Here is a 24,795-nt window from a genome sequence, read left to right as displayed (position 1 = left end):
TGAGATAAAAATTCAGCTGTTAATATTAAGTAGTATAGAAGCCTTACCCAGAACTGTGGCTTATTAAAAAATATTTCTTACGCACTTGGTAGTGATTTCTTCCATGAAAGAAAAGAGGTTAATAATATTGATGTCAACTGAAGGGACAGGAAAGAGTCTTTTTCTGTGTAAAAAGTGGTTTTTCACCTTGTTGCAGCCAAAGTTGGTTTCCCCTGCATCCAATTTCTGATGCAGATAAGGTGAAAAGAGGAACAGTGCTCCTCTGAAATGCTGGGAGGAAGATGACCAAATGACTTAAGAGATCTCTTTCTCACTTCAAGAGATCTCAGTTTCTTTCTGTCCTTCAAGTAATTTTTTACCAGTTAATAATTAAATTCATGTATTTTTTTTCCTGCAGTATTTATAAATCTTGAAAATGAGATTTTTTTCTGTAGAAAGATACCTCAAGATGTATTTTTCTTTTTTAACACTTCAGAGTTAGAGAGGAACTCTTGCTAAGCTTGTGTTTAAAATATTTAGCAATCAAATCTGAGCTTATTTGGTTCACTCTTTGATGCAATCCAGGTAGCTGTAATAAACACAATACAGTACATAAAATATCAAATCCTACTAACAGGCAGAGCTTGGATTCAGCACTACCCTGTGCAGCTTCTTGGCAACCCTGAGGTGGACAAGTGTGGGTTTATGTGTGCTACAATATGCCACGTGAATATGGAAACTCCTACCGCTGCAAAGATCTTGGATGTGAGAAAGAGTAAGGGAGCAAATTAGATAATAGCTAAATGATCTATTCATTTCAGTAAAGATAGGTCATAATTCTCTTAATTTATTTCACAGAGAAAACTAATTACTTTTGATTGAGTAAGGACAAATTACAATGACTTTTTATAATGAGTAAGTCCTACTTATTTCTGCCCAGGGACTCAAACATTGTTTTACAGAGAAATAATTGTTTGCTTTTGGCAGAAACCCTTATAGAAAGACATATGAGAAGGTTTGTTTTCATTTATTTTTTTTAATACTATCAACCTCAAAAAACTTTCTTTTGGGGATTTAAAAATGTATCACATAAAAATATGCCTTTTTGTGAAACATTCAAGAAATTAATTGACACAAAACAACTAATGTTGCCCAAATAGCGTAAAAATGGAAGTGAATTGCAGTAAGTGAGAATTTCCAGACAGTTTAGAAACAGAAATCTGACACTACAAGGGAAACTGTTGAAGTTCTTTGAACAATCCTTTCAAGTCTGCTTTCATAAATTCAGAAAATGCTGTATACATAGTACCTCAGGCAGTTTTTTTTTCATTTCTTCTTTTCATAAAGAAAAGTTTTCTTACAGAAGGAATCATTCTGCCTTTTAATAATGATGGTCTACAGAGAGAATTGAGGTTGCCACTTTTTGTCTATCACGTGAATTACGGCTGAAGAAATAATAATGAACATTGGGTATTTTTTTTATTCTTTTTTTTTTTTTTTTTTTTTTTTTTTTCTCTGTGTTATTACTTCCATCAGCCACTGTTCTTAAACTCCTTATTAATTTCATAGTCATGAAATAATAGCAGACTGGAGCAACTTCTATTTGGAAATATGCTTACCTGATACATGTTGGAAATTCATGATAATGTCCAAATAGCACAGTCTGTCCAGTCTGTCTGTTTCTCATACCATAATACATCTCATCTTTTTTGCATGGATGTCACTGTTAGGATTTTTAAAATCCAAATATTTAAAGATTTCTGATGAAGATTATTTTCTGCAAATTGTGAGCAGTCACTGGTTTGCTTTTCCTCTGCTTCGCTCTCTTTCACTTTATGCTCCCAGTCTAACTTCTACTTTATCTGCTTGTTAAACCATCCCCAGCACTGACATTTCACCTTTTTCTCTGCAGCAGACTATAAGCCTTTATCTCTGAGCTTAGCAATACCATCAAAGAAAACATATTTTTTTCATACCCAGCATATAACATCTTGGTTGTATTTTACAATATTATCTAGTATTCGTTCTAATCTATTAATTAACCTTATAATCTATTTTCAAGTCTGATTATGTCTTTTAAAGTAATAATTAATTATCCTGAACTGTGTCATTTTATTCATTACTTCTACTCATAAATAAGTGATCAAACATGACTTTCTTTTTATAAACCCATGCTGGTTCATATTTTCTACATAGCAGACAGCCAAGTGTAAAAAGTATAAAATGAAAAAACATAAAACCAGTTCATAAAAGCAGTGAAGTTTTGAACTCATGAGCTTGAAATTTATGAAAATTGATTATTGGGTAAACTAAACTGAGTCTGTAGTCTGTGATGTAACAACGGAGATTGTATGCAAAGCATGCAGAGAGAAAGATCAGCTTTATTCAGAAGACAGAAGTGATTCTGTAGTTGACACTGAAGTGGTCTTAATAGGCTTATAAAAGATACGTGAAAACATTTTTAAAATGCCATGCAAATCTTAAAACTTCTATTATGTCCTAACTGGATTTAGATGTAGTAGCTTTTAGAAAGTACTAATAATTTAATTATCAATAAATATTTATATATTAACAAAGCATACACAAACTTTCATTGCATCAATGTTTCTGCTTTCTTTTTCCCCCAGGACACAATATAGAACTATGATAGCAACCGGAGGAGTCATAACAGGACTGGCTGCCTTGAAAAGGCAAGACTCTGCCAGATCTCAGCAACATGTAAATCTTGCCGCAGCACCTGCTTCTGAGGAGAAAAAACCAGTCAGACGCCGGCCCAGGGCAGATGTAGTCATTGTCAGGGGCAAAATTCGACTCTATTCTCCATCAGGATTCTTTCTTGTTTTGGGAGTGCTTATTGCATTCTTGGGAATTGCAATGGCCATCCTTGGATACTGGCCTCAAAAGGAGCAGCTTTTGGCATCTGAAGATAGCATATCAGTTAATGAAACCCAGGTCCTAAGAAACCAAGGAAGCATTTTACTTCGTTTCTTTGAGCAGCATGTGCACTCAGATAAGATGAAGATGTTGGGCCCTTTTACCATGGGCATTGGAATCTTCATTTTTATTTGTGCAAATGCCATTCTACATGAAAACCGTGACAAGGAAACAAAAATCATACACATGAGAGACATATACTCCACTGTAATAGACATCCACACCTTGAGGATCAAGGAACAAAAGCAGTTGAGTAGTGCCTTTGCTGGTTTGCTAGGGGAAGGAGAACTCAGGCACAGTGGGAGCTCATGTGCATCACGACTGGCTGCTAACACAGTCGCACCTTTCTCTGGCTTCAAGAGCAGTTTTAGAATGGATAGTTCTGCTGAGGAAGATGAAATTACTTTAAATGAAGATAGGACCACTGCTAGCCTACTGCCACCTCTGCTGACTGAGCAATCTGGTTCAGTGTATGGACTTTACCCTCATTCTAGCAAGGCTTCAGATGACAAAAACACTAGTTCTATAAAGTGTGAAACGAAATCCATTGTATCATCTTCCATTAGTGCTTTCACACTTCCAGTAATTAAACTGAATAACTGTGTTATTGATGAGCCCAGTATAGACAACATAACCGAGGATTCGGAGATCACGAGGAGTCGGTCCAGAAATCTCTCGATGGACTCTTTGGCCATTCCATTAACTGATACCAATGAATCCTGCAAGCCGGCCATGCTTCCACGACATAATTCATTTGTGGACACTCAGCATGACCAGTTCAAGTCTTCTATGACCTTCGGACCAAGCACAGGAAAGCTTTTATCCCCTGGTGCTGCCAGGAAACAGTTTGGTTCCAACACATCTTTGCATCTTCTGTCTTCACATTCAAAGTCCCTGGATTTGGACAGGGGTCCATCTACACTCACTGTCCAAGCTGAACAAAGGAAACATCCCAGCTGGCCCAGGCTGGATCGGAGCAACAGTAAAGGATATATGAAATTAGAAAACAAAGAAGACCCAATGGATAGGCTACTTGTGCCACAATCAGTGGCCAAAAAAGACTTTACCAATAAAGAAAAGCTTCTTATGATATCAAGATCTCATAATAATTTGAGTTTTGAACACGATGAATTTTTGAGTAACAGTTTAAAGCGGGGAACTTCAGAAACAAGGTTTTAATATTTAAATTGGAAATTACAAGATATCATACAGTATTTTCTAAAAAAAACAAACAACAAACAACAAAAACATTTTGACAAGTGTTTCCTTTTCAGTGAAAATTGTACAAGCCTGGTTTTAACCAAATACTTAACAGCATATTAAAATTGCCTTGTGCTAACAGATCTTCATCTTCATAAGGCCAAGTTTTTTGTCATAGTATCATACAGTTGCAATATTGTACATTATCAGTGCTCAGAGAGTTTTGGTACAACTGTTCCAAATTTTTTCCAACTCATTTTTCCTTCTGTTCTGTATAAGCATGTTAGTTACTATCAGTTTGACTCCAGAAGCCTGCATTAGAATAAAAGCTTAGTTTACTTATAAGTTCTGTTTATTTAATGACTGCGAGAGACTAAAAATTTTACTTATGGTCTAGAATGGAAAGTGAGCAGCAGTATGTACTGGAATTGTTAAATTCAGGCCTTCATCCTAGGTGTTGTCTTTCACATATGATACATCTCAGTAACTACAATCTTGCCACTGTCATTGTGAGAAACTTGTTTACATATTGAGGTGGGTGGTTAGAGAAGAGTGGGTACAATTAAAAACATTTTTGTGAATTCGTTGTAATTGATCAAGTTGAATACTAGTGTTGTGAATTACTTACTATGCTTTGTACAATAATGTTTCTACATACATTATAATTTAATCTAGTAATTCCAGGAAAACATATAAAAAAAATCTGAAAATCCTTCTGGGGTTAGCTCTGTAAGGGACCTTGATTGGCAGCAGTTTTAAAATCAAACAATTTGGATTCAATTAAAATCATAGGAACGTAATGATAACATGATTTCAAAAACGTGATATATAGTCAAATGATACTGTGATGTAATTCTGAAGAGAAGAATGGGAAGTGAATATATTGCCTCTCAATAGCAAGAAGCTAAATAACTAGGTCTCTATGGTCAAAATAGCTGATACAAAGCATACAATTCAATATGCACACTAACATAGTATGAAAGCCCTTGCCTGAATTTTTCTTTATAGATTTCACATAATTATTGGTATGGTGGATCACTGAAAGCTTAGCTTACAAGATTTTGCAGAAGTTTGTGACATGTAGAACAATACTGGCAGCTGTAGGCTGTTTATAAAGAAAATGAGAATTTGAGTGTGTATACCAGAATGTTTTATTTCATTAAGGTACCTAGGCCTTAATCCTGCCATGACTGACATGATAGAGAATGTCACTTTGGGTTGCAAGGCTCACTTAGCAGGATGTTGGTCTTAATTGGTCATTTTGGATATATTCACTTAACCTAAATGCTCAGGAATTATTTAAAATGGCTTTTCCCAAAAAGAATCAGATGTGAAAATGTTGTTGTACTTCAGTTGATTATGAAAGATCAAAGACAGAAATACTCATTTTTTTAAAATATTCAGCTCCAAGTTTCAACTGTGCAACGTTTATGTATCAAGAGCACTACTTGCTCAGTGAATTGAGGCATAGTGTTAACTATTAGAACCTCAAGCCTATATATTGTAATAAAGTTGGCGAAATATTTTGCAATGAAGCTTTTAATAACTTTATGGTTTGTGTTCTTAAGACATTTGCTATTTTTTGAAACAAAAATAAAATGTGTATCTACATATCTGATGTAAGACATTTTTTCCTCAATAATCTCAGTTCTTCAATATTGAAGTATAATCAGGTAAGATAATACTGTAAATAATATTATGCTAAATATATTAGCCTGCCACTAGATATTTGACTATGACTAATGTCAGCGATACCTCTACATGTGTAGAAGCTGAATTTACTGTTCTTCTGATATTTATTTATTTAATGTAGTATGAAATTTTTTCCAAATGCTTTTGATATAAGGAAATTTTGTATTAAAAGAACATCCCGTTCTTTTTAGTTTAGCAGTAAGGAAGCTTAGAAAAATGGAAACTACTATTGAACAGACGGAAACGATGTAAACTTTTATTTCATGAATAGCTAAATTAAGTTGTAGTTTAAAGGACTGTTTTTGCTCACTGTTTTACGTGAGAAGAGTTGTCCTTTTTGTAGGTATATCAGAACATGGGCTTTTAATTATTACATAAATACCCGGTATTGAGAAACTGACTGACTTCAGAGAAAATTACTGGCTCCGAAAAACCAAGGTAGAGTGACTGACTTAAGTTAGCAAGAAATTGAAATAGCAAATACAAAGAAGTTGTGTGATAGACAAACTGAAAGATTCCCAAGCTACCCTAAAATTGAACATTTCATTTAGATAATGGCATATACAAAAGTTCCAGAAATGATCCCATCTATTAAATATTAAGTATACACGATAACTCTTGAAAGTAATGAAAAACCCTGTTTTGCTGGGTGTTCAGATCCCAGACTTTAAAGATGTGTGCCAAATCATTCATAAGGCATAAAGTCTAAAGTGCTAAGCCTGATGAGAGGTATGTTTTTAAAAAGTTGTCCAGGACTCTATTTCTGCCCAAATACACTAACCGCAAGGGTAGGCATCAGACTGGAAATGAAGGGCACTGCATCTTTCTATATTCTTTGGATGGTTCTGACTTATTATCTAATTGGAAGAACCTGTAGACATTCAAGAGGTGTGGTCATCTTCATATGTAGAGGTCATAAACCTTAGAGAGGTGCACCGGTCTGAACTCTCTGTAGCTCAGATGGCAAGTAAGGACCCTGGTGAAGACAGGAACGTGTCCTAAATCTTGTTATTTTTAGAGCATAAATGTCATATTCACTCTCTTGCTGATTCAGTTCACAGACTTCTTTATGGATGTAGATTATTTCTGTGCAGCCCCACAGTGACAGGACAACAGCAGGGTGAAAAAGAGTTTCCTGGATTGCTGTAGTCTTAGGTTCCTGCAGACATGTTTGTTCTTTCTAGGAGTGTTTCCATGGTCCTTTTTGAGAAATTCTGCCTTTATCTTGCCAGCACTACCTTTATCGGTTGTTTTTGATTTTCATGCCAAATGTAATATTATCATGAACGATCAGAAATACTTTAACAAGACTGTGTGCATGCATATGTGAAAATGTAAATTGTGTAAGTGGTCTGTTGTAGTACAGGAGTGCTTCAATTAGTATGACTTAGCTATTCGTGGGCAAATTCATGCCCTTTGTCAAACTGTTTTGAATGAAAATGGGGAGAAAATTAGCTGCAGTTATCACAGCTATCACAAGTTAAACGTTCAGTTGACAATTATTAATACTTTCATCAATGTTCCCAATGTGAAAGTGCTGAGTTATGTTTCAGGACTCAGTGTTTTGAATTATCCTTGCTGGAATACTTTCTACATTCAACAAATCCAAGCCAGTAAGATTTATCTCAATGACAGCAGAATTGCAACCCGAAGTGTCGTAAAGAGCGGAAATTTGATGTTGCTTTTATTTTACAGAGGTTTGCTGATATCATTAAAATATTGGAACATATTGAATGGAAAGCAGTATATCTATTTGTTGTTAGTTCCAATTCTGGCAGATGATGCTTCAGTGCAGAGTATAGAGTCATTGTAAGTTGACCATAGGAAGAACCATTAAACTATTGATACTTATCAGTTTTTATTTCAGCTAGTGTAATTATTCAGGGTAACATTCCTGGTAATAGCTAAACCATTTCTGAATCTAATGAAAACCTTCATTTTCTAATGCAATGTTTTTGTAAACTACTGAAGCAGTTAAATTATCAGCTGCCAATAAATATGCTTTCTTTGTCATTCTGAAGATTTTATCAGCACTTTAATTTTATTCCAACAGCCAATTGCCAGGCTATTTAAAAAACAAACAAACAAACAAACCTAGAATAATCTGGTAGGTACTGATATTTCTGGAGAATTTCTATTTTTAAAGAAATGCACAACACTATTTGTTCAGATATCCTGTGATTCACAGCAGAACAGATTTAACACAGATCTTTCTGTTCTCAGAATAGGCTCATGCTTTGTAGGAAATAGTTGTTTTAATCTCTGAATACACGTTTTTTCACTTTTATTATTAAATGTCAGCTCATTAAGACAACTCAGTTTTCCTTCTCATTACTCCCTTATTAATAATACATCTCTACTCAGGCTACATTAGCAGTCAGTGCAGCCCAACAGGAGCAGATCTGTGGCTGGAGATGGGATCCCACTATCCATAGCATATGCATTTCAGAGGGTTTTCATCAAACTAGCTCCCACCTGGTCCTGTTAGACTGAATGTCTGCTGTCCACTGAAACATGTCTTATGCTGCTGGAGCACATCTTGTTTTCCTCTGGCACGAACCGAATCAATGCTATGAGGTTCTCTGATGTGATGTCCCATCCACTGAGGCACTCAAGGCCAGGTTGGATGGGGCCCTGGGCAGCCTGATCTGGTGGGTGGCAGCCCTGCCCATGGCTTTAAAGTCCCGTCCAACCCAAGCCAGTCTTTACTTCTGTGATTGCATGAACTGAAGTGTGGCACACATGTCATATGATGAAATTAACTGCATGCTGGATCTCTGAAAAACTCCATTAATTTCCTCACTGAAGCCTCCTGATACCTTCCTCTGCCAGCCCATCTTGGCACCTCTGAATTTGATATTAAATACTCAGATCTTTTTTTTTTTTTCCTCCTGATTCTCTTAACTTCCAGTTTAGCTAATAATTTCCAATGTACAATGCACCGTGTATCACAAGCCTTTTAGAAGTCAGAATGGATAAGATATGCTACATATTTTACCTACAAAATTATTATTATTTCAAGAAATATTAACTTAATGTGATATGATCTGTCTTTGACATATCTCAGCATTTGATCTTATTTCTCATTCTCAGTTTAGGTCTTTGTCTTAAGCCTACCATCCTATCTGGATCAGGCTTATATGTGTTCAGATAGCTCTTGTTCATTTTGCACTCTGTAAATGCAGTTTAAAAGATTAATTGCTTCCCTCTCTCTCTCAGCTCAGTAGATTTATTGAAATTCTGTGCCATGATGTGTTTTCATTTGCCATTTTTTTCAGGCAACTGTAACGGGGATTATGTGCTTCTGTAGTGTGAGAGCATTTAAGGCTTCAGCATTCTCACAGGTGAGGATTTACACATCTTCTGTTTTCACACTTTTTTTTTCTTTAATTTTTCCACAGTTTTCTATCTCCCATTTCCAGATTTTTTTTCCTACTATTCATCATACCCTTATGCCATTTCCATAATAGTGCACACAACTGAAAAAAAAGAGACAAAGTTATCACTTAGGTATAGGCTACATCTGGAATGAACTTGCCTCCTTTATGCTTTCATGGTCTATCTTTTCCTTTAGGTTAAAGGGTAGTTAGGTTTTGAATTCTTTTCAGAAGCTTCCTATGGTGAGGGTGCATGTTTGTATCTGTTGGTTTGAAAAATGTCTCCTTTACCTCAAATCCTAACCTTCTCGTCTGGCTGATTTCAATAACTTATTCTGAAGTTATCAAAATTTATTCAACTGAAATCAGCACCTTACTTGGAGTCCTTTGTAGTTTTTCCTTGTTGCTTGAAATTAATTGGATCAGCTCAGGGGTACCTGAGTGTGTAGGAGCATCTTGCCTGTGGCACACCCGGCACTTAACAAAAGCAAGTCAGTGTTTTCTGTGATGACTGTTTGTGGTGACATCTGCTCTCTCTTCTGTCTAGGTATCTCTGTGCTTGGTTGTCACAACTACCATTTGTTCACAATCATTTTGTTTCTGGGAAATTAAGTTTCCTACAAGGAATAAAAATTCAAAGTGAAGACAAAACACTATTCAATGTACATCTGCTTTTAGTTCATACATCACAGGGAAAAATATTCTCATGCTTTCTTGCTATTTTCTTTGACTTTCTGGAGGCTTAAATATTTATACATTATATTCTTGAAAATAACCAAAACTGAGTATCCAGGATGAGTATAACTTTGTTACGCAATGGAAAGTATTCTTTTCAGTATTATTCTCCATACTTAATTGAGTCACATTCTTTTCGGTTTTTGGTCTGACTCGTATTTTTTCCAGTGGGGTGCCATCACTACTGTGTTTTGTTCTTCTGTGCAAATGCAGTTAGTTTTGAAATGATTGCAGTACAGAACCACTTCACATAACTTTTCTTGGTGCATATCATTGCATTTTTCAAATAATTCTAAATTTAAATATATCCTATTCTACCTTGAAGGAATATTGTTCCAGTTTATAATTGTCTAATTGAAGCTACTAGTTTTTCAAAGGTCTCACTGGTTTCAAAACATGTGAAGATCAGCTATTATTAAACTGAGGTTTTAATATAGTTAAATTCATCTTGCACCTGCAGAGAATTCATTATATTTTAACAGACAAAAAGTACTCCGATATACATAGTGAGCACATTGTATCATCTCCAGCAAACAAGTGTTCTTCATTATCTCTTTATAGGGACCAGGAAGGGCATTACAATTATAACTAAATTAAAAGACAGTACTCTTTGAATTTTATGCAGAGGAGTCAGGTGAATACAATAGATTAAAAGAGGTTATGAGTTAATAAACTGAACATTAGATTCTCATTAAACTGTGCTTCCTACGTTTGTATGCTTTATAACTAGCTCTTAAAAAGAGGTCTCTTATTGTCAGAGAAAACAGTTCTGGTCATTCTTCTAAATAATAAAATACATTTGTTTCTTTTCCTTTGACTTTTTGAGTCAAGAGGTTTTTTTTTATTTGTTTGGTTTTTTTCTTTTTTTTCCTATGAATGACATAAATACCTCTTATCTGGACTGGCAGTTTTGCAAAGCTTTTGTGCCTTTACATAACATTTTGTTCTACTCTATATTTTCCTTTTATTGGTAGAACAGGTTAGGGCATATCTGGGAGTCATTAGGGGTTCTCTGGTATTTATGTCCACGCTACAGTAATGCTTCAATCTCTAGACGCATAATTGATTTAAGATGTCTAAAACATGTCTGCCAACATAAAAGACAGACTCACGGTCCTTTCTGTCTTTCCAACCCTTTCTACATGATCCTGTTTCTTAAACAGCTTTGTGGTCAAACAGACCAGGAACTGAAACGAACTCAGCAGAAACAGCTAGGGCAGCAGTAACTAATGAACAACCAATAGTAGCAAACAAACTGTCAGGTCAGGAAGCTGGTTTGCTTCTGTGCTCGCTTATGTAAGTGCAGAGGAAAAACTAGAATACCATGGCAGCATCTGATTGGGAATCTTGGCCTCCTCCAAAATTTCATAGTGACTCAGATGAATTAGCATTTTGGATGACAGCATAACCTACTGGTTCCTAGAGAAACAACAGATTGTGCTTTTTAGTATTTTATTTCAGTAATGAGTTCCTAGGATTTCGTGGAATACGTCTATGATTTTCTACCTTTATTTAAGTTTGACAAACAATCATTTTCTTGGTGATTACAAACACATTTGCAGAAATTGAAATCCATTCCTGAAAAGAGGAGAGAATAAGTTTACTTGATATGCATTATTGTTAAGTCGTTTGTTTAGCTTCAGACTGATTTCTAAAGGTAGGCATGGGTGCTTGTTAATAGTTGTCTAAAATATCCAACTGCTGTGTCCCTGAGCCCTCTTACATCTTACTGATTTCCAAAACAGATTGGAAGGATTATTTCTGAATTAAATTCTTTCATTTGAATCATGTGCTAGATCATACATGCAAGAGATCTGTGCACACATACATATGTATATCTGTATACATACATAACATGTTTAATTGAATATGAAAACTGACCTACTTCAGAGCATATTACCTCAGAGCAACCTTGTTCTGTTGCTCAGCAGGGACTAGCAACATCATACAAAGTGGGTGAGGAGAGCGTGATGCCTAAGCCCAAAGTGCTGGGTTGCCTTAATCGATTCCTGCCTCATTGGAATTAGTTGCAGTATCATCACGAGGAATGACTCAGAAAGGATAGACAACTGTTAATGAGATTCAAGTGCCTTTTATGGCTAATTAAAGTTCTGAAGTGTGCAGAATAACATAGTACCAAACTGAGTCTTAGAGGATACAGTCTAAGACATTATCAAATTCTCTGAACTTCTAAAAAATAATGCAAACCTCTTATTATTTCTGGAGAACCTCAGAAAAATCCAACAGTGAATTGAATCAGAATGAGATGTTACTGGGATCAGACTTAGCACTTAATGTATACACTTCTGTTATCATGATATTAGTTTTAAAAAAAAAAAAAAAAAAAGGCAGCTAAATAAGGAATCATTTCCTTGACATATGGCATAGGCCATTATTAAGGTGAACAATTCTTTAGTCTCCTTGGCAGAAATCTCTTTCATTTGAATTCCTGGAACAGAAGCTTGTGTGCTGGCTTGAAACCAGACAGTGTGATTAGACTAAGACGTTTGTTTTCCCCCCTTTTGAGGCAGGTATCTTGGAAGGTCAGAGACTGAAACTCCTTGCAGAGTTAATGGTTATAGCAGAAACAGTAAATTCTATGGAACTGCACTCCCTTTCTGGTTTTATTTCTTCCCTGACATTGGGAAAGTGTGTAAAGGTAAAGAAAGTCTGAGTATTTTTGTATATGCTGATAGCAATATTTAGGCTTTGACAGATTCAAATGTGCTTATATGCACCTATATTATTACAGAACAATAATTTGCAGCATCAAGATCAGAGTTATTTTAAGAAACAGTAGCGTGAGCTTCAGACATATTCTGTGCTTTCAACAGCGATTCACAGTATTAGGTAAGGAGGTTACGTAGGTTTCAATGGAAACAGAGTATATAGGTGGCACGATGACATAAAATATAATAGCCTGTACCATGGCTAAAATTTTGGTTCAGGAAAAGAAAGACTGACCTGTTCACCAAACAAATAACGTGTCATAGTTAACCTTATTTTCAAAGATATTGCTTACATTTGCTTTTGAAAATAGTGACACAAGTACTTTCATTACAGATGCCAGGATAAGCAGTGTACAACTGCTTGTAGCGCATGCATACACAGATCAAGTCCAGATAACATTAATGTTCAATTTTAAATGTGTCTACAGAAAACTACGTATCTTTCATAGTTTGAGTGTCTTCACAATAATCTGTCTTAGAAAAGCATTTGTATTTAATACAGATTCAGCATAAGCAAGCACATGCAGTGAGAGACAAAAGGACTGGTATTATTTAAAACCTGTCACAGAAAATGAAAATGATTCTTAAACACTCATCCCTTGTCAAAGCCACAATTTCAAATGAACTCTTAATACACTGAGCAGAGTGGAAAGATGTGGCATCAATTGATGGAACAACAACTTTAAAATGATGGTTGGTATCTATTTCAGTTGACAAAATGTCAGTTTTTTGACTTCTATAAACTTGGGAAGAGCTGGGCAATATCAGAAAAGGCCATCAAGAAGACCATAGGATTCAGAACATGAAATTATCATTGTTTCCATTTCAGTTTGGGATCAGCCTAGTCCAATTTACAATAATTTCCTTTAGATTTATTTATTTATTTATGTTATTCAAGCCTATGGCTATCATTCTCAAGCTCAAAATGCAGCATTTGCCTTTTTCAGTACGAAGGAACCATCTGTTCTTTCTCCTACACAAATAATACAAAGAAGACATACAACTTCTGTAGCATTATCTAAAAGGAAAACAACATTTGCTTTCTCCAAGTGACATAAATAACATATTGAAAAGTATGTGATCATCTACAGCATATATGTGTTTGGTTATAGCAGAAAATTAATTTGATACAGTGACAAAAATACAATTTTCTGTTAGTAGGAATTAAGGTTTATTTTGCAATGTTCCTGTTCTGTGACTTCCTGTTACAGTGAATTCTGGCTTTAACAGATAAGAAAATGAGAGGGAATAATTTTGCCCATACTAAATCCTTCCTAATTTCAGCCATTTGGCGTTGTGATTTCTACCCTTAAATTAACAGTTTATCCTAATTACAAACTCCTGTAAAGCCAAGAACTGATGTTACTGGGGATATTTCTTAAGAAGGCACTAAAAGAGGTCTTCATGCAATCACAATGGGGCATTGATCATACGTGAGCTTGTGGTCTGGAACTGGCTGCTTTCGTGAAAGAAAAATCCAAAGAAGAGTGTGATTGGCATGTTTTTGCAGGTAATCAGGATTTGATTTGCCTCTAATTGCAAAGTCTTGCAAACAGAACATCATGTCCTGTTCTTTGTGCAATGTCTCCTGAACATCAACATGCTGAATCTCTGTGTGTTGTTGTTCTTCCTCTATATCCTGGACTAGAGTACCCGTACTGCTGTTCCCTAAGCGAGGCAGCAAGGGTGGGGAAACAGCAGGGCCACAGCAGATTACTGAAGAAACTCAGTCTGAAAAGCTGAGTGTTATCAGACAATTTCAAGTCCAGAGATACCAGATTTCAGTTGCCCTAGTTTATGAACTAGGTGGGAGTTTGGTGACAGTAAACTGGGCAGATTGCTGAGCAAGCAAGAAAGCTGTCAGAGGAGTCAGAGGAGTGGCTTTCCACATAAGAAGCACAAGCTGGCCTAGAACAGATCTCAAGGGAGTCCCTCAAAGACAGAGGCCCTATAGAGAGATAGAAATTACACATTTGGGAAAGAAAGAGCTTGAGGACTAGTGGAAAGACTCCTAGTAAATAACAGAAGCCAAACAACTTTCTGCTGTACCTGCTTTTACCACACTACCATGGTTTGACTGTAAATCTTGCAGTATTTGCAGACTGGTTTTCTTGCTCTTTTTGGGAACCTGTTCTGGTTGGAGAGCGAAACTAACTCTATCCAACCCCTCCATTTTTTACTGTGATTCTGCAGAAACTCTGGGAAGTGTGGCTTGAGCGTTCTCTGAATGCTCAGTAGTAAGAAAATGATGGAGAAATAATTTTATTTATTTACATTTCTTAATTTAATTTAAGACCCTGGACTGGGGAAATTTGTAGCCAACTGCAAGATCTCTGCTTTATGAGGTCAGCTTCTTTTGGAAACTCCTTGTAGAGCTGTGTGCACTTGAAATAAAAATACAGTTTCACGGGGGATCTGATAAATGTTTATAAATACCTAAAGGGAATTGGGAGGCAAATGGATGAGGCCAGGCACTTTTCAGTGATGTGTAGTGAAAGGACGATGAGTGATGGCCTAAAACTGTAACACAGGAAGTTCTGTGAAAATATGCAGAAGAGCTTCTATACTGTAAGGGTGTTGGAGCAATGGAACAGGTTGCCCAGTGAGGTTGTGGAGTCTTCTTCAGTGGAGATATTCAAGACTCATCTGGATGCGTACTTGTGTGACCTACTGTAAGGTAGCTGCTTTAGCAGGGGGATTTGAACTCGTTGATCTCATGTGGTCTCTTTCAACCCCTATGTTTCTGTGATTCTGCATTGTGGAAAAGGCCATGTGCCCCAGCAGCAAGTCTGAATCTCTATCTTGTGGCTGCAAATGGAGCCAATAATGTGATACATGACATCTAACTGAGCGGATGGGTTGGATTCATGCCTGCCGAATTAACTACACTACTGCAGGTAGGTGCAAGGGGAGAGAATCCTACTGCACTATCTTTTCCCTCAGTTTTTACTTTCTTTGGCTATAAAAATCCCTTCAAGTGAGAATGGAAGAGAGCAGGAAAGAAAGCTTATTTCAATGTGTTGTTTCTGTGCTTTTGTGTAGAGATTTATTTCAGGATTGGATTTCTGAATTATCTGGGTTTTCACTCCCATATGACAGATGCAGATAATTCAGTGAGAGCCAGATCAAAGCTTGGAGCTGGTGAAATATGAGAGTTTCTTGGTTGTATGACATTTGCTTGTTTTCTTTCATTGACTTCTTGATCCCTTATTTATTTCAAAGAAGAGTTTTGATAAAGCAACATGATCAGTTGACATGTGAGCTAGAAAAAGGGAAGAGCATTTGCCTCCATGGAGTAGGCGCATTTGCAGGCTCCAAAGATCAGCAGAAGCATTTAAGTATCTACAGAACCTTGGCTCACCAGATTTTCAAGTGAGGTTGCTTAATACTTAGATTAACTCTTGTGTGCAAAGACCCTCAGGAACCTTATGGACTTCTATGCCTGTAGGTATTTCATGCCTGGGGCCTATTGCATCCTTCGAGGCCACCAGGATGTAGCTATTTGCATTCTTAGTGCACAAACCAGGTATCCATAGGTATGCCAGCCTGCAAAGGGGCTGAAGAAACAAGGTACTCTGTTCTGCTTTCATCCCAGCTCACACAAGTCAAAGACTTGCTTTAGCTGGTGCTGGTGGTTGATGGCAAATGTGTGTGGAATGAACATCCTTAAATAGATGCATTCACTGCCATTTCTGTGTACACTGCCCTGAAATCTGGCCCTTGTTTGCACTTGACAGACAGAGTGGCTCCTCAACAACTGTTACTTGAGAGCTAAATATACAGTCTTACCCACACAGAGTGCTATCCCGCCTTGAAGACTGCAGTACAGACTTCAGCCCCCCTCCACCCCCCCCGCACTCCCCTTTCCCTGAGACAGGGGAGACAACACAACGAAGAGATATTGTATAGTTAGTAAAAACACTTGAGAGACCCTGTGGCAGAGAGGATTACATACATGCTGTGTCTTGAGGCAAACAACATGAGAAGCATAAGTTACAGGATAAGTGTATTTGTGTTTTGATTTTTTCTTCAAATGCAGACTGCAAGACATCACCATTTACAGAAGGAGGTTATTGTCATCATTTGGAGGGTATAACGGAAAACGCATCCCAGATACAGACAGAATGCATTTTCAGCCTGGCAGAACCCTGGCTCACACTGTTTCAGTGGCGAATGTCCAGGGTGATAATCCCTGCAAGCAATTACTTATCTGGTGCTGATCCTCTAACAGGCTGGAGGAGCAAAGGTCATCAGATGAAAGTAAAACTTAATTATTGTTTTTAATAAATGGAAGATTTATGGGTGACAAGGAAGGATGTTATAGCCATTTAAAAGTAGCAGTTGCACTCATATTGAGCATATGCATGCCTTTGGCATTTTGTTCTGATGACTAAGAGACTGTGGGTGTCAGACTGATAGGAAGGAGGTTAAGGAGGGGAGAGTTGGGTCAATATTTTGCTGCTTTACTTTATAATACTAGAATTTCTCTTCCAGATGTATGTAGGTCACTCTGAAAGTAATGCCTTCTATTTATTTCCATGGAAGCTACAACAGGCACAGAGAGAACAACAAGACTAATTTATGGAGCAAGTTCTCAGATAAAAAATATTATTTTTCAGCATAGTCATCACCGTTAGCTATGCATGTTCACCAGCATGAACAGCAGCCTTCATGCCACGCTTCTAACAATTTCCCCCAGAAGAGGTGACCTAGTGTTTCATAGATGCCATGACAGTGTTATTGCTAGGAAAATGTTGCCCACATGGTCCAACTCTCACTGTGCTCGCGTCTACCCTTTGATCTCCATTAATATTCAGCGAGTGTTGATGAATGTCAATAAGCACTTTTTTTTTCTGTGTGGAGAAAAAAAATCCACTTGTATGTGCTTCCACTGGCTGGATGGCCGGGCCCAAAGAGTTGTGGTCAGTGGCATTGAATCCAGTTGGTGGCTGGTCACAAGCGGTGCCCCCAGGGCTCAGTACTGGGGCCACTTCTATTTAACATCTTTATTAATGATCTTGATGATGGGATTAAGTGCACCCTCAGTAAGTCTGCAGACAACACCAAGTTGGGAGGGAGTATTGATCTGCCTGATGGGAGAAGGGCACTACAGAGGGACCTGGATAGGCTGGATTGAAGGGCCAAGTACTGGGTCCTGCATTTTGGTCACGACAATCCCAGGCAACCCTACAGGCTTGGGGAGGAGTGGCTGGAAAACTGCCTGATGGAAAGTGACCTTGGTGTGCAGGTGGACAATTGGCTGAATATGAGCCAGCAATGTGTCCAGGTGGCCAAGAAGGCCAATGGCATCCTGGCTTGTATCTGGAATGTTGTGGTGAGCAGGACTAGGGAAGTCATCCTGCCCCTGTACTCGGCACTGCTGAGGTCTCACCTTGAGTACTGTGTTCATTTTGGGGCACCTCACTACAGAAAGGACATTGAGCTGCTGGGGCAGGTCCAAAGAAGGGCAACAAGGCTTGTGAAGGGCTTGGAGAATATGCCCTATTAGGAGAGAGTGAATGTACTGGGGCTGTTTAGTCTGGGGTAAAGGAGGCTGAGGGGAGACCTTGTTGCTCTCTTCCAATATCTGAAAAGTACTTACAGAGAGAGTGGGGTTGGTCTTTTCTCACTAGTGACAGGTGAGAGGATGAGGGGAAATGGCCTCATGTTGTGCCAGGGTGAGTTTAGGTTGGCTATCAGGAAACACTTCTTTACAGAAAGGGTTTTTAAGCACTGGAATAGGCTTCCCAGGGTGGTGGTTGTGTCACCATTCCTGGATGTGTTTGAAAATTGCTTGGATGTAGTGCTCAGGGCCATGATTTAGCAGAGGTTTATTAGAGTTAGGGTAGAATGCTTGGGTCGTGGTTGGACTCGATGAATTTAAGGTCTTTTCCAACCTGAGTGATTCTATGGTTCTATTATCCTATGGCAATAAAATGTAATGGAATGTTGGTGGGAAGGTTCAGCCTCTACTGCCATACTACCAAAAACTACCTCTGAAGTCTTGAGCCAATAAAATAGGAAGCATTACTTTGGGAGTGGCTCTTGTATCAATTATTGTCCCTTTTTGTTTTTAGGCAAGTGAAGACCTCCAGTGAGGTCCTACAAGTGTAAAGAGAAAATAAATAGCTTCAGCCTGTCATTAAAGGCAGAGGTTTATTTTAAAGGTCACACTTGAAACATGGGTAAGGAATTAATTATACAGTTAGCTGACTGATAGTTTATTGATCAGCAGTTCCTGTGATGAAATGCCTTTCCATCCTTTAGGAATTAAGCTGCTGGCTTCCTTTCTTAAAAGCTAGCTCTCGTTGCTTTTCTTTGGGGTTTATGTGTAATTTCCATTAAGGCCCTTATAGCTTGTCTGATGCATGTACTTGATCTGCTACATAACTACTGGATCTATTTGCTAGTTTTACTATGACTAGGCAACAACAAAAAACAAACCAAAACAAAAAAAAGTGTTATTCCTCTCTTTCTCCACATTTTTTTCAAACAACATATTTACCACTTCTGCAGCCTCTTTGAACATGAGAATTCTAGTGGCTCAGACACAAGATTTAAGCTGGTAAGAAAAAGACTTAGGGCTATATTTTTGTTAGTCCCAGCAGAATTCAAAGCTCTCTTCATAGACCACAGAACAATGTTTGATGTGGAAGTATTACAGCATGATCACAATAGAGTCTTTTCCAACTTATCAGCATTTTTTTTTTTTTATCAGAAGCTTTCTACATTATTGAGCCTCTGGGAATACAGCTGGAAATTACAGTCATACCACTGGAAATGTGCCCAAAGATCTGATGTCATATAAATGTAGGAACAAAAATTGTCTATATATGGGTGAAGCCAAATTTACACTGTTCACTGTAGAGGTTTTAAAGCAGCAGTGAGAAACAGGCACCCAGAGCATAACTAAGTTCTCCATGAGATGGTGGGCACATCTCTTCTAACTCTAGCAGGATGACTGGGTAAAGACAGTGCTAACAATCCTGCTGCTTTGCAAGCTTTGTTTGGACTAGGCAATAGTAAGACCTTACCTCTTTATGATCATTTCAGAGGTAGTGTGAACTTCATGGGAGTTCACATGTATCCAAATACTGTGCATAAAGAGCATAAAATCATGCCCTATATTTGTTAGATGCAACAGAGTCAATTGTGCTGGAAAGAAATGTTCCCTTCCTGTCCAGCTTCTTGGCATTTCCCAAAAGCATAAAGCTATTTTTGCTGGGAAGAGTTTTCCTTCCCTTTTTGTCTTCCACTCATATGAATTTACAGATTCTTCTACATCTGATTATAAAAAGGAAACTGTAGGAAATCTTCATTATGATCACAGAATTGCAGAATCATAGGGGTTGGGAGGGACCTTCAGAGATCATTGAGTCCAACCTCCCTGATGTTTGCCAATATCTTACTGTACTCTACGGCTACAGATTTCTTCAGGTGGTTAGATAAAGCAAAATGGAATGTGAGTAAAGAATGTATCAATGAGAAACCACCCTCCTGCTCACACAACATGAGCTCTTCTCTCTTAGGGCATCCTAGGTGCTACTTTATGTGCTGGGTATTAGTTTGGTTTTGTTCCATTCCTCTACATTTCCTCTCGTTGAAAGATTTTTTTTGTGTGCGTGTATGTATGTGAGTAACAGTATATAGCATTTAGCTGTAAGCAGGATCGGCTACCAGTGGCCTCGTAAGCTATAAGATGCAGAAATAGTAATAAAGTGATACAGAACTGAAAGAGACGCATTGGTAACTATTACAACAAACAATGCTGGCCAGCAGTGATTCCCTATTGATTCTGATATTAGTTTATTGTTGATAATGTACTTATTAAAAATGGAAAGGACCTTGGTGAGTCAGAGTGTTAAAGAAAGCTGGAATGATCATACACTGCTAGGTGGATTTTGCCACTCTACCTACAGGCAAGTAACAGTTGGCAGTGGGTAGCATGCAGCAATTGACTTTTACATAAAAGAATACTATACCAGAATGGTGTCTGGTAAAAGCTTGACTTCCATTAAGCAGTTGGAACTGTTTCTTGCTGTTTTGGGCAAAAAGGTTTTGTATAATTAGAGTTGTAATTAGAAATGCCAGACCTAATGTTCTGTTGCCTTCTTTGGTTTGAGGACCATGGAAAAAACATTCATGTCTGACAGAAGTTTGCACCTACTAATTACTTGTGAAAAGATTTGGATGGAAAACAGAGTCTCAGTCTTCCAGTAGAAGGAAAGGCAATTAAAAGAGAAAAGCGAGCCATTATGTTATTCATTTCTCTGGTTCATCTGTGCCATTACTGCACTGTTATCAGTCAAACAATATTCCCTTATTAGTGACATTAATTCTGACTTTTATTTATTCTAATGTCTCTGAGCGTAGCTTTGTCATAACAGTGCCAAAAAATGGGAATAAATTGTATTATAATGAAAATAAGACTTGAATACCAACTGACAAATAATTCTGTCCATCTTTTCAAAATGTTCTGTGTGGCTAGGAAAGACAGATTTGAGGGTTACTTTAATTGAAAAGCTTTCACTGGTTTGTCATTTCCTCTTGAATCAATAGCTCTTGCTGCCAACCACAGAAGTTAGTTAACAGATGCTGTCATATAAGACTATTGTAACTTACCAGTTATGCAAAAAGTTTGAAACTTTTTCCCTTTCCTTTCATGAAGACTTATATGCTCTTAAAACAAACCTGACAGTGAGCTTAGGTTGCCCAATATTCAATAATAATAATAATAAAACCTGCTAACTTTATAGTAGGTGATAAAGCATATCTAAAAAGCTAATTACCTTTTAGAGGACCCTATTTCTCTTAGCTAATGGGGAAGGGAACTGTCAGGAATTACTTTCCCTAATTAAGTAGTGTGGGCATTTAAAACTTGTTGAGAGTCATATGACTGTCGTAAATGCTGAGGATAGCACAGAAGTGGTCATTCTGTCCATTTAGAAGTAGAATCACACAATCACAGAATGATCAAGGCTGTAAATTACCTTCAAAATCACAAAGTCCAACCATCAGACTGACCTATCAAGTCTCATCACTGAACTGTATTCCTTTGTAGCATGTCCACACTGCTCTTGAATACCTCCAGGGTTGGGGACTCCACAGCTTCCCTGGGCAGCCTGTTCCATGAAGAACCTTCTCCATGAAGAAATTCTTCCTAACAACTAACCTAAACCTCTCTGGGGCAACTTGCAATCATAGTATCATATCATATCAGATCAGTAGTATCATATTGAATTTATTTATCTGCACAGTGGTGTAGTTTACATGTGTATGTAATAAAATATGGCATTTTTGATGGAATTAAGGGTCACCTACACTGCTACAGTGACAGACTTCTGCTGCTCCTATTGCGATTTCTGCTGCACACATGTTTACAGCTTTACTGAAAAATGGTACAAATTTGAGCTGCTATATGTGATTGATTATTAGGGTAAAACTTTAGCTATAATCAGTAGATATCTATGACCAATACTGGCCTTAAAAGGATACACTAAATTCAGAAATAAAATGAATTAAGACAATTTTAATTTCTTTTATGAATTCTTGGAGTCTTGTCTTCAAAGAGAAGTACACTGGGTTTTTGGTTGTTTGTTTGCTTTCTAATGTAGTCCTGGAAGGTAAGCCTAGCACAAGATTTTCCCCAAGAAATATGCCTGGCTTCTTCTCCTTCCAAAAAGCAAGGATGATGGCGATAAATACAATTTCATGTTTTTCCCAATAAAGCAAATAGAGCTAGTTCATGTTAAAACATGATCTGTTCATCTGTAGAAGCAGTTCACAGCTTGAAATCTTTTGTAACTTCATATTTTACAGGGAGCACTGTCACTGCTGGGGCTGTGTATGGCATGTCCTATGCTAAGTTTCTCATGTCAAGTGAAGCACGTGATTGAATTCAGCAGGCTGTCTTCAGACCAATTTTTCTGCCTCATTAAAGTGACATTCATTGTAATGCAATGTTGATCTTTGCTGAGAACACTGAATGGTGCAGCCCGACATCCAAGTTGCCTCACTGTACATGCAGAGCACTTAATATTTTTATTCTTATTCCTAGTATGGTTATTTATGTGGGTTCAATTTTCCACTTGGTCTTTTTTCCGAGCAGTTTCACCTATGGAGCTGAAAAGATACAAGCATTTATTTTTTCAGCTAGTGGGCAATAAAAATACCATAGGAAGATCAAATCTCGTTAAATTTCTGTTACCAACAGCTATACCAAGAAACGAATCCTTTTTCTCTTTCCACAAAAGCTCTGTACATATGCAATCACTTACTATATCATTCCTGATATGGTTTAAGTAATAGTTCACTTTCTTTTCCCAAGTTTTTAACTTTCAACTTTTAAACCTGCTTCTTACTAGCTAGGTATACTAGCTGCTTGTAAACATGATTTTATTGTGAAATATTGAATTGGAAAAAATATATTAAAATCTACAGATATTTACCTTAATATCCACTCCTAATTCAAAACCAGGCTCATCTCAAATCGATTTTGTTTATATCTTTGGAGTTAGTCCCAAGGATTTTTTTGCAACTTAATTTTTCTTTGATTGATTGATTTACAACACTTGAGATGTTTGGTTGTTCATCCAAGCTACCTTTCTTAGTAGAGTTCATAAACTTGTGAGCTCTCTTGTCAGACAAACAGTTGATTTCTAAGATACCTTTGGACACTCCTAAGCTGTATAATACTTCCTTTCATGTCCAATTAGTTGACAGAAACCTTTTAAACAGAAGACCCATGAAAAACAAATACTGAATAAACTTATATGCACAAGTGTTATCTGTCAGTAGAAATACCAGCACATAACGAAGAGCAGCAACTCCCAAGTATGTAAGCACTTCCACAATCCAAACTTAGTTTTCACAAATATTTGACTGGTATCGGTGTCTCAGCCAGCAGTACAGACTTCAAATGTCTACACTACACTTTATTGTCAAATGGTAATGAAATTGCTATTCAAAAGATATTTTAAGCTACCATGTCTCCTACATGAACAAGGCAAGTTGATTGCTTCCATAGATGGCAGAGGAAAGGAAACATAGCTGGGTGAAAAGGCTGAAGTGCCCTGTTATCTTTGAAGATGCTTTTTCCAAGAAGTGAGGCACACTGTCAGATCCCTGTGGGCAAGTTAGGTTATATCTGTGAACTGGGTAGACAGTGCTGTCTATGCTGCTATGAGACACTTTTGTCTCATAGGTTTCACAAGTAGCAAACTCATTATGAAAGGATTAATCAGTTTAGCCATCATCCTCCTTAAAGCAGATTCCACTTTTACTGTAGAAATCCTTGGAAAGAGTGTCTTATGTCAGTGATATACAGTGGTTATACCCCGTGGTCAACATCAACTTTAAAAATACAATAATGACACCAAGACTGCCTTTCTTCCATAAGTCTAAACTAGACTTCTAAACTAGACAGAGCTGGTGCTCCTTTAAGGAACAAGAGCTAATTTCAGTCTCATCATTATTCATGTAATGTGCTCTTTCATTTTTGATGAGGAAGGATATCCTCTTAAATGAGTTTTAAATCTCTGTGAGTATTTTACTGAACACATGCATAAAATATGGCAGGCTGAACGGAGAATATCTCCATTCTTATTTTGTGGCATCCTCTTAAAGAAAATGAGTGTTTTTCTTTTTAACTTTTGCTTTGATTTATGGCATACTCAGTATGACTAAGGATATCAGTTAATTCTGTCTTGATCATATCTACATGTGATTCACATAATTTATCTAAATGTAGAGCAGCTACAACAGGGCCAAAGAATTGATATTAAAAATACATTCATCTAAACCTTTGGCATTTCTTTGACACATGCATTTAAGCACTGAGCTGTTGGTCATGCGGAATTCGGGCAGATTTGATTATGAGGTTGCCTTGTCTTTTCAAACTAAAAATATGAAAAGTTTTAATATACTTTATTATACCCAAAACAAGGTGCAGTATGGCAGCACGTGAGACTAATGGCTAGAAATAGGTAGTAATTTTGGAATATAGGTCTGCCTGTGTGGCGGTTGCTTTTTCCATCTTTGGAAAGCCCTTTATTCAAGGAACAAAAAATTAAATCTGAATTGTTTTAATGTCTATTTTCATGGGGTAGGTGAGGGGGAAAAGGAATGCTGTAAATTGTTTAACAATATAA

General features: G+C 37.2%; 1 protein-coding gene across 4 annotated transcripts in view; it reads left to right on the top strand.

The window, feature by feature from the left end:
• TMEM200A (transmembrane protein 200A) overlaps positions 1-5,724 on the top strand; it is a 50,484-nt gene extending 44,760 nt beyond the window's left edge. For 3 of the 4 annotated variants that reach the window (XM_015858549.3, XM_015858550.3, XM_085541666.1), the window contains one exon: positions 2,607-5,724. In XM_015858549.3, the coding sequence (XP_015714035.2) occupies positions 2,623-4,092 (1,470 nt within the window). In that variant the 5' untranslated portion in view covers positions 2,607-2,622 and the 3' untranslated portion in view covers positions 4,093-5,724. Of the gene's footprint in view, positions 1-1,348; positions 1,450-2,606 lie in introns of those variants that run through there. The other variant, XM_015858548.3, reaches the window with a different exon arrangement.
• The last annotated feature ends 19,071 nt before the right edge of the window (positions 5,725-24,795 follow it).

Source organism: Coturnix japonica, chromosome 3, assembly GCF_054131305.1.
Source record: "Coturnix japonica strain WE chromosome 3, WE-NBRP24, whole genome shotgun sequence".
Classification (NCBI taxonomy): Eukaryota; Metazoa; Chordata; class Aves; order Galliformes; family Phasianidae; genus Coturnix; species Coturnix japonica.
The sequence above is the reverse complement of the archived record's forward strand: the minus strand, read 5'-3'. Positions and strand labels throughout refer to the sequence as shown.